Source organism: Cotesia glomerata, linkage group LG3 (assembly GCF_020080835.1).
Source record: "Cotesia glomerata isolate CgM1 linkage group LG3, MPM_Cglom_v2.3, whole genome shotgun sequence".
Taxonomy (NCBI): Eukaryota; Metazoa; Arthropoda; class Insecta; order Hymenoptera; family Braconidae; genus Cotesia; species Cotesia glomerata.
The window spans coordinates 9,335,961-9,352,291 of NC_058160.1; the positions used below are offsets into that span (position 1 = coordinate 9,335,961).

General features: G+C 32.8%; 1 protein-coding gene across 2 annotated transcripts; it reads left to right on the top strand.

The window, feature by feature from the left end:
• Nucleotides 1-8,872: 8,872 nt before the first annotated feature.
• On the top strand, nt 8,873-14,102 carry LOC123261886. Of its 2 annotated transcripts, XM_044723748.1 has the most exons (4): nt 8,883-8,980; nt 9,105-9,565; nt 10,547-11,668; nt 12,841-14,102. In XM_044723748.1, the coding sequence occupies exons 2-4, from the start codon at nt 9,196-9,198 to the stop codon at nt 13,998-14,000; spliced, it is 2,652 nt and encodes an 883-aa protein (XP_044579683.1). In that variant the 5' UTR covers nt 8,883-8,980; nt 9,105-9,195; the 3' UTR covers nt 14,001-14,102. The 2 variants fall into 2 exon arrangements, with proteins under 2 accessions (XP_044579682.1, XP_044579683.1); XM_044723747.1 differs by having other exon boundaries at nt 8,873-9,565.
• Nucleotides 14,103-16,331: the final 2,229 nt, after the last annotated feature.

Sequence of the window (16,331 nt, forward strand, 5' to 3'; positions counted from 1 at the left end):
AATTTTGAGCACTTGAAAAAAAAAAATAAAAAAAAATTTTCTTACAATTTATAATTTAATTAATGGTTAAATTTTTTAATTTTTGAGTAAAAAAGTAAACCACCAGTGATATGAATAATTGAAAAAAAAGTTACAACATTGAAGAATAATTATTATCCGTGAACCTCACAGCCGCGGCGCACAAATCATACTGAGTGTGACTCGCGGGCTAGATAAACTTGTCTTTCTCCATTATGCTGGCGGTCTCCTTTCATCTCGCTCGGCTTAGCTTGCGCATCATTTTTTAAGTACCAAAAGATTGCGCGGTTGTAATATTCGCGATTTTAAATGCACATCCTCATTATAAATTTGTCTCTTTTAATCGACCTAAAAATAAATGTTAAATTTTCGGTCTTGTACAAAAATAACAAAATTGGTTGGACATTAATTTAAATAAACCTTATCAACATATTGATATCAGTGTGAATTATTTAACCCCGCGTTAACAATAAATATAATAAAAACAAACGTTGTTATTTTATTCATGACCATACTCGATCATTATAATATATATGAAATTGGATTTCATAACGTAACACATACATACCTTATACTCTCGAGAGTTATACGTGAGATTAAAATCTATGTTATTTTAATATCACGTGTGATTCATTTCATTATTTTTATTTGGTTAATTAATTTATTAAAGTCGAGTCTTTCTCACAAACGAGAAAAAAATATTAACAGAGTATTATAAATTCATGTGACTTATTTTTTAACTTTTTATTTTATAGTAATTGTACCTTATTACTTATTTTTTTATTTTTTCTGTGTCAAATTTTTTATTCGATTGTAACATTTTAATTTTTTAAATGAAAAAGCTGTCAAACGCCTGCATCGCAGAGCTTGAGTTAAAATGTGTTTGTCTTTTAGGAAAACATTTTTTAACTTTACATCTCAATTATTTTACCCTTAATCTTGCCCTCAAAGACTAATGTAAAAAATATTGCTTTAGTAATTTTTTCATTTTGGCACTTAAAAAAAATCCTATATATTTATCAATACACAAAAAAAAAAATTTACTTGAATCAAATAAATAATTTTGAACAGTTTCATCTTCTTAATTTGAGTAAAAAAATTCTTAAACTAAGAAATTTTTTTTGGTTTAAGTAATTTTTCGTTTTGATTCAAAACAATGAAACTCTTCAAAATGATTTTCTTGGTTCAAAAATTTTTCTCTTGATTCAAGTTAATTTTTAACTTCCCGCTAAGAAAATCGAAGATTTTCAAAAATCGGGAAGTTATTGTTTTCACCCCGTTTTGCAAAAATCGAGTTTTCATCAGATCTCGACGTTTGAAGGTTACAGGAAGCTTCCCTGACTATCCCCGCGAGGTTGTCACTGTGTGTGTGTGTTTTTTTTTTTTTTTTTTTTTTAGAGGGGGGAATCCTTTTTGCGGATTCCAGGCATAGCTGTTTCGCCTGGATATGTGAAGACTCGACGCAGCGTCATACTAAAACTCGACGCTAACGCCCCTACTCACTAAACCCTAAACCCCATTTCTTCTTTCCTCTAATCCCTCATGGGAACCGCCGTCAGGCATTACTTCGTGAGGGGAGGAACTAGCTACTGCTCTTCCTTCTAGTGGCTAAGGTGTTAACTACCTTCCTTCTATCTTCTGATATTTGCTCTTCTTCTTTCGGTGGAACGCAAGTCTTTGAGGACTTCTGTTGCAAACGTGTTGGTAGCGTTCCAAGCAACTTCTGATGACAACATTGCTTCCACTAGTGAATCTGGTTGCATTCTCTGGTTCAGGATCCTCTCCAACTCTTTACGCTATGGATCGAAACGAGGACCTACAAAGAAGACGTGCTCCGCATCTTCAGCAACTCCTGGGCAGGACGAGCACTCCGAAGAGTCATCGTGCTTAAAGCGGTGTAGATACTCTCGAAAACACCCGTGTCCCGACAACATCTGCGTAAGATAGTAATTGACCTCGCCGTGATTCCGGTTAAGCCAAATGTCGATCCGAGGTATGAGGCGGTGCGTCCACCCACCCTTCTCTGCAGCATCCCATTGTAGTTGCCATCGGCCTATGCTGTTCTGCCGTTCTTCAATTCTAAGTTCTTCAGGGCTCAGTGCAGTTGACCTTTTTCGTTGGTAAAGGGCTCGTCTTTCCTCTGCTAGAACTCTAAGAGGTAGGGTTCCGGCAATGACGCACACTGCTTCTTCTGATATAGTGCGGAAGGCACTAGCTACTCGTATGACACTCAGTCGATATACTGGTCCAGCTTTTCTCCATGATTTCTGGGTTTCCAGTGCATCAGCCCAAATGGATATTCCGTAAGTGAGCACTGATGTGACTACTGATGACAATAGTAGCCTCCTGCTCTACATTGGGCCTCCGATGTTAGGCATCAGCCGTGCGAGACTAGCCCTCACTACTGACGCTTTGGCACTGACGTGTTCCACCTGCTGCTTGAAGTTGAGTCGGGCATCCAGCATCACTCCCAGATAACGGATAAATGATTATGATGTTATTTCTTGTTCTCCGACTCTCAACTTGATGGTTTCTACCGTTTTTCTACGAGTGATGAGCACTGCCTCGGTTTTATGCTTGGCTAGTGCAAGTTCATCATGTCCATCCACAAATTGACTCGTCTGAATGTAATATCAAATGCCATTTCTATCTCTTCGAGGTGCTTTGCGACGATCACGACAGCTACGTCATCCGCATATGCTACAAGTTTGACTCCCGTGGGCAATGCTATTCTCAGGAGGCCATACATGATGTTCCATAGCAGAGGACCTAAAACTGATCCCTGTGGCACTCCTCCGGAGATTTCGTACACTTCCGTACCGTTCTTCGTGTCATATTTCAGAACCCTATTCGTGAAGTAGCTCGCTACCACTCTGCGAAGATATCCTGGTACGTTTTTTTCTTCTAGAGCCCGCATAACGCAGTCCCAGTTAGCGGAGTTGAAGGCATTCTTGATGTCCAAAGCAGCCACCAAGCAGTATTTCTTCTTTCCACCCTTCCATCTCGTTCCGGCGATTGCATCCTTGGCTGTATCAACAACCAATTTGATTGCATCCAGAGTTGATCGTCCTTTCCGAAATCCATACTGATTGTCTGCCAGGAGTGGGTCGACTTCTGCTTCAATTCTCTGGTGAATTATGCGTTCAAATATCTTACCCGCTGTATCTAGCATGCAAAGTGGGCGGTAAGATGACGGTTCATCCGGTGGCTTTTTCCCTTTAGGAAGCAGCACTAACCGTTGCTGTTTCCACTTTCGAGGAAAAATCCCTTCTTTGAGGCAGGTGGTGTAAACATCCAGGAATAATGCAGGTGCTGCCTTTATAGCTGTTTTTAAGGCAATATTAGGGATTCCATCTAATCCTGGTGCTTTATTATTCCCTACGCGTTTGCAAGCCTCCGTCAGTTCTTCTTCCGGGACAGGTGGAATGTCCTCCAGTTCGCCTTGAGCTAACTGGTAATGAAGCTCGCATTGCTGCGGAAACAGCGCGGTAACGATTCTCTGCAGAAGTTGTGGGCATGTGGGTGCCGGCATTTGTTTGACTTTTAGGTGAGTCATGACCACCTTGTACGGTCTACCCCACAGGTCTTTGTCCACCTCGTTGATGAGCTCTTTCCAGCATTGCCTCTTACTATCCTTGATGGCTTTGTTCAATGATCGACGGGCTTTTTTGTACTCTGTGACCAGCTCCGCAGAATTAGGTCGTCGATGGCCACGCTGGGATATTCTTCTTTTCTTTAGACACTCTTTCCGAAGAACGCTAATGTGGTCGTTCTACCAGTGTACTGCCGGGCGTTGGCTTATGCTGCGTTTCCGGACCATACTTGCGTCACAGGCCTGGACAACTCTTCTCATCAGGTCCTTGGTCATTTCTTCTGCGGATCCAGTAATCAGTTCACTATTCAGGGCTATTACCAATGTGCTTGTTTCAAAAGACTTCACTTTCCATCCAATGGTATTGAGTGACTTGATTGGTCTTCTTGTATTCCGGTCATGTGATATTTCCCAGAGAATTGCCTTGTGGTCGCTGGCTGTGTAGATATCCATCACCTTCCAGTCGTATTTCCCACTGATGAGGCTGCTGCTGACGAAAGTGAGATCTACAATAGAGCTTGCTTCTCCTTTAGTATAGGTTGGCGTATCACCACTGTTGAGCTGGACTACATCTAGTGTAGTAAAAGCTTCTAGTAGTGCTTTTCCTCGCGCATTGGTCTGCTTGCTGCCCCAGTCTACTGCCCAGGAGTTGAAGTCACCGGCAATCGCGACTGGATAATGCTGCTTGGCGTCCTCGGTCAGTTTATCCAAGAATTCAGTGAATTCAACAATGGATAGGCTAGGTGGTGCATAACAGCTGTAGAAACGGATGCCGTTAACTGTTGCTGCTACAAAGCCGGCATTATCATTGTTTACTATCCTCTGGAAGGGATGCTTACTACAGGACCAGATGACAGCCTTGGCGGTGCTGTCAGATTCCCAAGGCTGGGTATTCAGGTGTCTGTATGGCTCTGCTATCATTACTAAGTCTAACTCTAGTTCTCTTGCTGTTTGCATAAGCAGATCATGTGCAGCTTCGCAATAATTTAGGTTTAGCTGCAATATCTTCATGTCTGTTTGTTTGTTATCTTCTGGAGTGCCTCTTTAAATACTGGGCACCTGGATGCGCCGGCATGATGGGCCGCGTTCTTCGCACTTTGGTCCGCGCATAATACACATTTCGCTGGGTTTTTGCATTCAGCAATCTTGTGTCCCTCTTGTCCGCACCTTATACATAGCTTAGACCGATCCACATTGCTCTTGCACTGGGATCCATGGTGTCCAAAGTGCCAGCACTTGAAACATTGGATTGGTCTCCTCATAGCTCTGATTCGGCAGTTGGCCCAGCCGATCCGGACTTTACCGCTTTCTGCCAATATCTTCCGCGCTGCAGCTGCTGCTAGTGTCACAACAGCTGTCTGAGTACCTCTGTAGGCCTTAATAATCTTAATTGTCCCTAGTGGTATCTCGCAGGTTTCTCCGATTACCGTTCGCAAGGCGGCCTGAATATCCTCCTTGGTTGTGGTATCGTCAAGATCTCGGATTTCGACGTCTTCCTGTGGTCCTTTGCAGATTACCTTCGCGTCTTCTTGGAGGATGCCCGCGATGGTCTTCTGTAAGGCTTGGCCTCGGTCAGTGCTCTTCCTCGAAAGCGTAATCAGCAAGCTCCCGGTTCTAGTTCTTTGGATCTTATCCACTGTAGTACGGACCTGTTCGTCAGGGACGTCCTGCTTTATTCGCTTCAGAATCTCAGCATACTTTGCCGTCTCTGCTGGGCGGATGATCAGTGCGTCCGGCCAGATCCGTTTGCGCGGTTTTTTCCGCTTAGGCTCTGGCCTGGGCTCCTTCTGTGTGTGTGTGTGTGTGTGTGTGTGTGTGTGTGTGTGTGTGTGTGTGTGTGTGTGTGTGAGTGAGTATGTGAATCACCTATAACTTTTGAACGACTTAACCGATCGGAACCAACCAAACGGTGTTCTAAAGAGTTTCCTCAAACTTAGATTTCCTGAGAATTTGAACCGATTCGGACCGATAGATTTTGAGAAATTTTGAAAAATCTAAAAAAAAATCATTTTTGAAAGTGGTTTTTTTGGAATAACTTTTAAACGGCTCGATCGATCAACTCCTAAAACTAATCTGCCCTTAACCTTGAAAAACCACGTCGATCACCGTTAATCCGGTCAAAATCGGTTGATTCGTTCGAGAGATATCGTGAACGAAAGAAAACCGAAAAAAGTGTTTTTTTCACATAACTTCGACATTTCTTATCGGATCGTTTTTGATGTAATAGAATAGTTTTTAGAGCTTAAAAAACTGCGTCTATCGCCGCCTAGAACGTAAAAATCGGTTGATTGGTTCGAGAGATATCTTCGACGAAATATTTGGAAACTAGAGTTTTTTCAACATAACTCCGATATTTCGTGGAATTACTTTTAAACGGCTCTACTGATCAATTCCAAAAACTAATCAGCTCTTAACATAAAAAAAACCACGTCAATCGCCGCCAACCGCGTAAAAATCAGTTCATTTATTCAAAAGTTATTGCGATTTAAAAATTTGAAAAATGGTGTTTTATCAAACTTCTATCAGACCTTTGAGCTCAAAGAACTCAAAAACATGAAAAGTTATCTCTTTAAGCTCAGAGAGCTAAAAATAACACATAAATAGAATTTTTGAGCTCGGAGAGCTCAAAAACATCATTACTGCAATTTTAAGCACCTAGGTGTGAAATGAGCGGGAAGTTGCACGGATGGCCTTCTGGGTCTACCGTTTTTATAATTTTTTTTTCAGTGTATAGATTTATAAAAAAAAAAATTTATCTTCTTTCCAGTAAAATCCGCTAAAAATTCAAATTATTCTAAGCCCGAAAACGGTGCAATGAAATTAATGTCTCTCTGAAAAAAAATGATACATATTCACAAATAAATATTTAGCTTGAGCTCCGGTAGAATAACAATTAAATAAGAGTATTTGAATATAAAACAGCGCATAAAGTGTCCAGACTGCTCTCTAGTAGAATGTCGTGTCCATTTAATTGGACACTTTACCATTGACGAATGAGCGTTAATAAAATTTCTGTATTTGCATCCTCTTAAAATTCATCACTCTGTATTCCACATTTAGTACAATTGATATGTAACCAAAAATAAAAGACATCTTAAAAAAACATCGACGCTGTTCTTTACGACTAGATGAATGACGGATCACTTACGCAATTTCTATTGGAAGCTAGAAAATATAATATTGATATCAAGTAATATATATCCATATGAAATATAATATAGTGATTCTGATATTATATTGAATTTTCCCGGAGAAAAGTAAGGTAATAATAATCATAGTCACTGAGGTGGTTTTTGTCAGCTTCCAACATTGAAATCTTCAGGGATGTTCATGCACATTTTATGATAAAATTATTTTTATGTAATTTTTATCTCATTTTTATGTGAAATATATGAAATATTCATTGTCGCATATATATAACTATAATTTTATTAATTTAACTTTACTAAATTAAATCCTAAAAGTCATTAATCTAAAAAAAAAATTTACAATTTTTTGATTAATATCGAAAATAAAAGTTTGTATTGAAGTAAATTTATACATTGCCATCGACAGCATTAAAAGTCCGCTCACAGAATATAATAAAGTGCAACATCTCTATATTCCGGGGAGTACTAGTTATCACTTCTATTCAGTCATCTCTTTACTCAGCTTAAACTTTATTCAATAACATATATTACACTTTGAATTTGAAATTTCAAGACCAGCGGTGTGAATTCAAGGGAGCGCTCTGTGAATTTAATGGTTTTTATAACGTTCGCTGTGTATAGAAAAGTTTTCTCCATTCATATCAAGGTTCAGTAGATTTACTACCAAGCGAGAGTGGAGAAACGAATAATAGTTTACGACAAAACTGGGTTAGGTAATAATTATTTTGATGCAAGTCCTCTGTTTGATCTCCTTTTCTTTGATCTCCTCCTCGTTATCTTTTCAGTCTTTATGTAGAATTTTTTGTATTCTGGAAGTTTTGTACTTTGGATTTTATCAACAAAAAATTCTTGAGTGAATTAAAATTGACTTAAGTCATCTATTTCTCAGTTTAAGAATTTTTTTACTTAAAAAAAAAACAATGAAGCTTTTTAAAATAATTTTTTTTATTTGAGAATTTTTCTCTTGAATAAATTTAATCTTTTTTTATAAATAAATTGTAGTAAACCAAACTATCAAAATTTCATATAAAAATTTCAAATTCATACATGAATGTGATTTGGAAAAAAATTTTTTTTTACAGATTTGGTAAAAAAAAACTAAAAATTTCAAGCTTTCTGCTTAATTTAGTTTGGTAAATTTCATGCTTTTTTACAATAAAGTAAATTTTCTTCTTAATCACTATTTTTATTTTTTTTTAATTTTTTTCTACTTAATATTTTTAGTTCGATTTTTTATCAAAGCCCTTAAAATTTTTTTAAAACTATTATCTACTAAAATTAGTACTTTTACTTAATTTTCACGGTTCTTATTTAAATCATACATTTTAAAATACTACAAATTTATTTATTAAATGAAAAAAATTCATTACACAATAAAATTTATATTTTCTTCACTATTATTACTATTACAATCTTTTCAAAATTAATAAAGATAAAATTAACTAAAATTAGACAATTTAAGAATTTTTATTGAAAAAAATTATTTAAAAAAAATTTTTTTTTTAATTCTACATGTAGAAAATTAAATAAATTATACTTACATGCAATTTTTTTTTAATATTTTTCTTTTAATAAAATATATAAGTAAAAACATAATTTTAAAAAATTGCGCTTAGAATTTTTAAAATTTTCTACTTGTCAAATTTTTTCAGATATTTTTTTTAAACAATTTTTTCAATAAAAAAATTAATGAAAATTAAATTAGCTGACATTTAAAAATTTTTAGAATTTTTATTAATTAAAAAAATGATTATAAAAAAATAAAAAAAAAATTTTCACTTGTAAAAAACTTGAAAAACTATAAGTGCAATTTTTTAAAAATATTTTTTTGTTCTAATTTAATTATTAAAAAAAAATCAAAAAATTAAAAACGTCGGCTAACTTTACTATCATAAAAAATTATAAAAATTTTCTGATGTCGTCTAATTTAATTTTCATAAATTAATATTTTTATCAAAATTAATGACACCGCGCCATCTACCTCAGGCAGCAGGTACTAATTTTCCCTCCGGATAACACAGCAATCCGCTCTTGCGGTGACAGCTGGAAATACAATACCAACAAGTGATATGTGTCCAGTTCTGTTCCTCATTCATAGAAGAGATTTCTACAGTGAATGCGAAGTAATATAACAACAGTCCGAAAACTAAACAGAGAATGGAGTATGGAGAACGTAAAAGTTGAGAAAAACAGTCGTCGACAATGGATTGACATAGTATGAGTAAGGCTACTAATAATAACAATAATAAAAATAATAGTAGTAGAAACAATAACAATAATAATAGTAATCACAAGCATCACTCTAAAGCATACATATTACTACTAAAATAATAAATAATATTTAGATGAGTATCTAAAGTTGGATACATACGAGCATACGTGTATGTATCTGGATGTACAATATATATAATAAAACTGGAGCTCGAGGAATTGAAGATGGCGACGTATTTAAAAAGAACGTCAAAATTGTACGATCTAACAGTGACACACGCAGCATCAGCAGATAATAATATTAACTTCAGTGATTTACTGTGTCCAGTGTGTCGAGGCATATTAATAGAACCCGTGACGCTGCCCTGCGACCATAACCTATGTCTGAGGTGTCTCAAAGGTGCCTTGAAGCACAACAGTCTCAGTTGTCCTATGTGCAGAGTCAGAGTGGGCTCATGGCTCAGAACCGCGACCAAGAGTGAAACTCTTGTCAACAACAACCTCTGGGAGTTTATCAGGTCCAATTACCCCAAGGAGATCCAGGACAAAACCAATGTTATCATCAATGATGTTCCCCACATCAACAATCAGCCTGGTGAGTCATTTTTTCTCTCTACTAGTTGCTAAAAAACTTTTATTTTATCTTCTTAACCTATAAATAATAATTTTCACTTTTTTTTTATTTTTGTTTGTTTTAGATTAAAAAAATTCGAGTGTTTATTGGTTTATTTTTAGTGTTATAAACGATGAGAAGTTTTTTTTTTTTTTTTTTTTTAATTGTTTGTTTACATAATTATTTTTTGACAATTACTAAATAAAATTTTGACATTTCTATTTTGGAGCATCTGTCAAATTTTAATTAAAATTTTTTTTGATAAAAAAAGTTTTTCTTTTAATGATTTATTTAGAAAAAAATAAAAAAATTTCAGCGCTCCAAAAAAATTAATTAAATTTAGATAAAATATAATAATTATTTGTAAAAATTAATAATTTAAGATAAAAGTTTTTTCATATTTTACTTATTAAAAAAAATGGTAAATATTTACAAGTGGAGTCAACCATTTTCATTTTCGTTTTTTTGAACGAAATTTCTATTTGATTTTATTGATGTATTTTTTTTTTTGAAAAATACATAAAAAAATAAACAATTAAAAAAAAACAATTGATTATCACAATTTTAACAAATTTTACAATTTTTCAAAAAAATTTATACATTTTTTAGAAAATTGTAATATTCAACTTTTTTTTTTAAATTGTTCGATTTTTTATGTCCTTTTCAAAAAAAATATATCAAAAACATCAAAAAAAGATAAAATAGAAATTTTATCCAAAAACATGAGAGCCAAAATTTTTTCCGACTTTTGAAAGCAAAAAAGCTATCGAAATCTTTATTTTTTTCTTTCAAGACATTTTTACCATAAATGCGCCGTAAAAACAAGCAGAATAAAAAAAATTTGAAAATGTTAATTTTTCACCTAGTTATGGTCCAAAATGGGTTTGACCCCACTTGTAAATAATTACCAAAAAAAATGATTTAATAATTAACAAAAATACTAAAATAACAAATAATTTCCAGATTACACTCAAAATATTCTGAGCAGCGGTGGAGAAATCCACTGTGGATACGAGCTGCAGCTGAAATTAGCTGAACAAGAGATGTTGCGCCAACGAGAATCCGAGAGACTGGTAAATGAACAATATTTGCGTAAATTACATGAGCCAGAGCAGGATGATAAGCAAAAGCTCACGCAATACGCGCAGGATCGTTTGTTAGCACGCACGCTTGCCAAAACGCAGTTACTTGACAAAGAAAAAACAATGAAGTACTACAATGAGTGCTTAAAAAACACGACCCACCAGCCGAACAAGTATCTAGTGCCCCAGTCCGGTGATTGTCTGCAAAACGAGCTGCTGCAGTTCAACAACAATAACAATAACAATAACAAGCAATTGCTGCTCTCAGCATCGGACCCTCTGCAATTGAACAGCCACCTCTTCAATTTGAACAGCATAAACATAAAAACTGGCCCTGGGAATTTACTCTCGAGAAACATCGACAATGACATCCGGATGTCCAGCAACATAAATTTAATGGCGACGAAGCTGCAGCCGATTGACACCAGACAGAGTTACTCTAGCTGTCCCAGCAAGCCTTCTTCAATAGTCAGGACTAAAGACTGCTGCCAGCTAACGCCCTCGTCTTCGCTCTCGTCGACGCTGTTGATTCCGAATATTCTTACTCTGAAGCAGCAGACAATGCCTAAAATGAACGCCTACATCACTACCGAGCCCGGGTGCTCCAATTCAACCTTGAATTTAAATTTAAACTCCAATTCTAAAATCTATGGCGATCAGAATGAAGAAGAGCTCCGCGTACCGGCAGATTTACTCAGCAATAATAAGAAGAATTTAGCTATGGAGATTTGCGTGATGACCACTGGGAATGTCGATGATAAGCAGCAAAGAGTTAGCGCTCAAAGTGCTGGTAGTCACGACAGCATTAACCCAGAGATTCATCATTTTAAGCCGATTAAAATCTTACCTAGAACGCCTTTGAAGCTGATGCCAGATGGGAGGCAAATAGATCCTAAAATTGTCAGAGTTGTTCCTGTTCTTAAGAGAATTGGCAATCCGATATTCAGGGCACCTTCTGTTGGGCATTTTAGACGGATCGGTTGTACTTGGAGCGCATTTAAAGGTGATTTTTTTTTTTAATTTTAATTAAATAAATTAAAGAAAAATTTTTTTTTCTTTTAAAAAAGATTTAATAACTAGACATTTTATACTAAAAAAAATTATTTTATGATAAATTTATTGAATATATACTTAGGTATAGATTTATCAAAAAAATTTTTAATTTAATTAATTGTTTAGATATCGCTCTACTTATTTTTGGCCATTAAATAAAAAAATTGATTTTTTTTATATTTTATAAATCTGCAAAGTTTCGTAAATTTTTTAAGAAAATTGAAATAGTATTATGATAAATTATAAAACCATTTGGTAATTATTTACAAGTGAGGTCAACGTAATTTTGGGCCATAACTAGATGAAAAATTAGAATTTTCAATTTCTTTTTTGATTCTGCTTGTTTTTACGGCGCATTTATGATAAAAAATGTCGTGAAAGAAAAAAATAAAGATTTCGATAGCTTTTTTGCCTTCGAAAGTTGGAAAAAATTTTGGCTCATGTTTTTGGATAAAATTTTTATTTTATCTTTTTTTGATATTTTTGATATATTTTTTTTGAAAAGTACATAAAAAAACGAACCATTAAAAAAAAAAGTTGAATATCACAATTTTCTAAAAAATTTATAAATTTTTTTTTAAATTTGTAATAGTATATTACACACCTAGGGAAGTAAAGTAAGAAATGTCTCAGATCACATGTAATTGTTGGCCGAGGCGAAGCCGAGGTCAACAATTACATGTGATCTGAGGCTTTCTTATTTACTTCCCGTGGAGTGTATACTATTTTTTTGCTCGACGAAGACAGAAAGGGGCAACTTCGTTTAGCGCAGCGGGCCAAAAGTTGACGCTTTCTGCCCGTCGAACAAAAAAATTTGTTAAAGTTTAGATAATCAATTTGTTTTTTTTTAAATTGTTCATTTTTTTTTGTATTTTTCAAAAAAAAATATATCAATAGAATCAAATAAAAATTTCGTTCAAAAAAATGAAAATTAAAATGCTTGACCCCATTTGTAAATATTTATCAACCATTTTTGTTCTAAAATCTTAGAATTAAATTCACAACAAAAAATTAAAAAATAAAGCTAGTTATTTTTGTTTTTTAAACTAATAAATTTCACATAAGATAGTAAGTAAATAAAAATAAAATAAAATAAATAACTAATGAAATTATTAATTTTAGGTCGAATAAGACAAGAAGCTCGTATAATAAACACAACACCAACGTGGAAATCTCCCCGGAATTCCGCGGAATTAAATCAAAACCAATCAAAAACACAATCACTGTCCCAAGCGTCCACCGAATCGAATTCTCCAAAACAGAATCTTCCAACAGAAACTACCGAGGTAAATAAAAATAATCATCTCATTAATGGTACAACAGCAGCCATAACATCACCACCAACTTTAACTTCAACTTCCACAAAGTCAGCAAATACAAAATCAAAATCCTCCAAAAATGGTGCTTTGAAACGCAATAAAAACAAACCAGACTTATTGCCTGAAGATAAACCAGCTCCTCTAGAGGATTCTCAGCAGAAAGCTAATGAAGTTCCTATTACTGATGATAACGAATCGCAGGCGATGGAGAATATCGCGGAGAGAATAAAGCGCAGGAAAGTTAACCAGGAGCCGAAAACTACCTACAAAATTGAAGATGATGACGCTGAGGATTGCAATAGCGGTAAGACCAAGAGCAGGACACGGAAATCATCGCGTAAGGTAGTGCCTGGCAAACCAGAGACGGAAGACATGGATAAAAAAATTAAGACACCGAAAAAAATCACGCGAAAGCGGGGAGAGCGTCTGAAGGTCCTGAAATTTAGAGGTTCTGAGCCTGACCAGGAGGATAAATCGCTGGATTCCGAAAAATTAACGCGTAAGCGTACAACGAGAAGTTCTGCTAGAAAATGTAAAAATAAATTATTAAGTTACAATGGTGATGATATTGATATTGATATTGATATTGATAATGATAATGATAATGATAATGATAATAATAATAAAGTTAATGGCGTACATAGTGATGATAATGATGATGAACGTGTGATAGTAGAAGAAGAAAACATCGAGAGGTTATCGCAGCAAGAAAAACAAGACTACGAATTAGCCCGAAGATTACAGGCTGAATTTAATGAAATGGAACTGGGCATCTCCAGGAGGACGAGGGGCTCCAAGCGGACGCCGAAATCCTCCGATGATTCAATTCCTCTGAGCGCGAGAGCCCTCGAGATCAGGAAGAAAAAACGCGGTAATGTTAATGTTAATGGAAAATTAATAGCTAACGCTACTAATGCTAAACCAATAACACCAGCAATTAAATCTCGGCGTAAACGTGATTAGATCGTTGTTTGTAATTATTGTTTAATTGAGGTTTTATATGTCGTCTGCTTTTTAATTCATTTGATCAGCTGTCTCATTTTAAAAAATTTTTTTGGTAAATTTAATACTTTTTTTTTTTTTTTAATTATTTGTTTAAAAATTTTTCAATAAAAAGTGTAAATTTTTTTTTTTCAAGATAAATTTGAAAAATTTCAGACGTTTTTAAATGGGACAGCTGAGGTTAAAAATTATAACTTTAAATTTGATTATGGATGTAAATTTGAAAAAATAATTTAAAATTAGTAATTTTTTGATAAAATTATTTTTTTTAATTTACTAAAAATTATTTAATGCTATATTTTAATATGAATAAGTAGGTGACAATGCTCTTTAATCGCGATAATGAGTAATTTTTTAAATGGGTTTCGTGGTAACTTTTTTATGGGTTATGGAGAGAAAAAAGAATGATGTGCTTATAAAACAATGAACAAAACCTTCCAGCTTGATTTTAAAAATATTAATTGATTATTATTATTATTATTAATTATTACTATTGTTATGTGGAGGGTGTGAGTGTAATAAGTGATTTTAAAATAACAATGTATGAGATAACTTTGCGTACCTGGTTAGTGTGGAGGGCCGCATTAAATTTAATGTAATGGTATCTGGACACTATTTATTGTTTTTTATTTTTATATTTTTTTACATTGTTATTTTACTTAATCATTGGATTTTAAGTTACATATTTAAGACTACTTCTGGTTATTTTTTTTATTTAGTGTAAATTTTTTTTAAGTTCGGAAAAAATTGGGGGATGATTTAGAAAAAATCATGTCAATTTTTAAGTTTCGAAAGTGATAATTTAATTTCAAAAAAATTAAGTTTAGGAGTGAGGAAAATTTTTATTTAAATTAAAAATAAAAATTTATAGAACCTTATTTGAAGGTCTTTTTTTTTTAAAGACAAGTTAATCAATTTAAGATTAAGTTAAACCCAGGAATAATTCATCTTTAGTATATTATGTATATAGATATGCTTAAAATATGCAAATCTTAAATTTAATTAAGTCTCGGATTAAAAAGATCAACTTTGAGAATCCATAAATAATTTCTAAGTTAAAACAATACTCTAAATTTATTTATCAAATTTTATAATTAAAAATATTTGTGGAAATTATTATATTAGCAAAAAATTTATTTGAAATAAAAAAAAAATTTTTTTTAATTAGTAATTAAACGACTTAATCGTAAAAGTGATCTCTAGACCAGTGAATTAGATATTTATTCTCGATATTTTCAAAAATTAAAACCAGAATTGTCTTTCAAAAATTCTAAGTATTTTTTTTTATTCAATTTTTGTATTAAATACAATATTATTTATAAATTCAGGAGCTGAAGTAAATAAAATTTTTTTTTATAAATTATCTATTAAAATATGACATTTAAAATTATTATTTTTATACTGAATCTATGTAAAAAAATTTCTTTGTTTGATAAAATCTCTCAAAGTTATATTTTTAATGTCAGCTCCATAATTATACATATTGATATTGAAATATGTTATAAATTTTAATTTAATCATGTAAAAAGGTAAATCATTTTTTTCAACTATTTATTGGAAAAATATATTTAAATTATAAAATAATTTCAGATACCGTTACATTAATTTTATTTAAATATGACCTACATAACGTAAAATAAAAAAAAAATTATGTTAATGTTTTTGAAAGATTAAAAACATTATATAAAATTAAAACTTGTAAATTTAGTGTGTGAATTTTTTTATCTCGTTTATTGTACACAGTATTAGGATTAATTATTTCATAATGTAACGTTACAACAATAATTATAATTATTATATTATATTATTATACGGTTATTGAGCTTCATTTATTACTATAATTACTATTCTTTCTGTTGAATATATAATAATCTCCAAGATCGACTATTTTAGTAACTGTAAATCCTGCTGCCATTAATATATTTTCAATAGCCGTTGCAATTGTTTAATAACAAGTATATTTATCAAAAAAATGATTAAATTGTAATCAACTAAAAAAAGTTGACATTTTAATTATTAATTTTATTAAATAAATATAACAACAAAAAATGTAGTCGCGTATGCGCATGATTTGCGCAAACTCGGTAAAGCGGGCTTAATTGACAAAAAATTACACGGACATATATATATGATATATATATGAAAAAAAAAATTTTTTTAATGTAAGAATTATTTTTCTGTGGTTAAAATTTTTTTTAAAAATAATTTTATTATTAAAAAATTTTGCTGGATAAAAATCTGTAAATAAATCAAATTCCGTTCGATAAAAAATTGAAATAGCTATCATAAAAT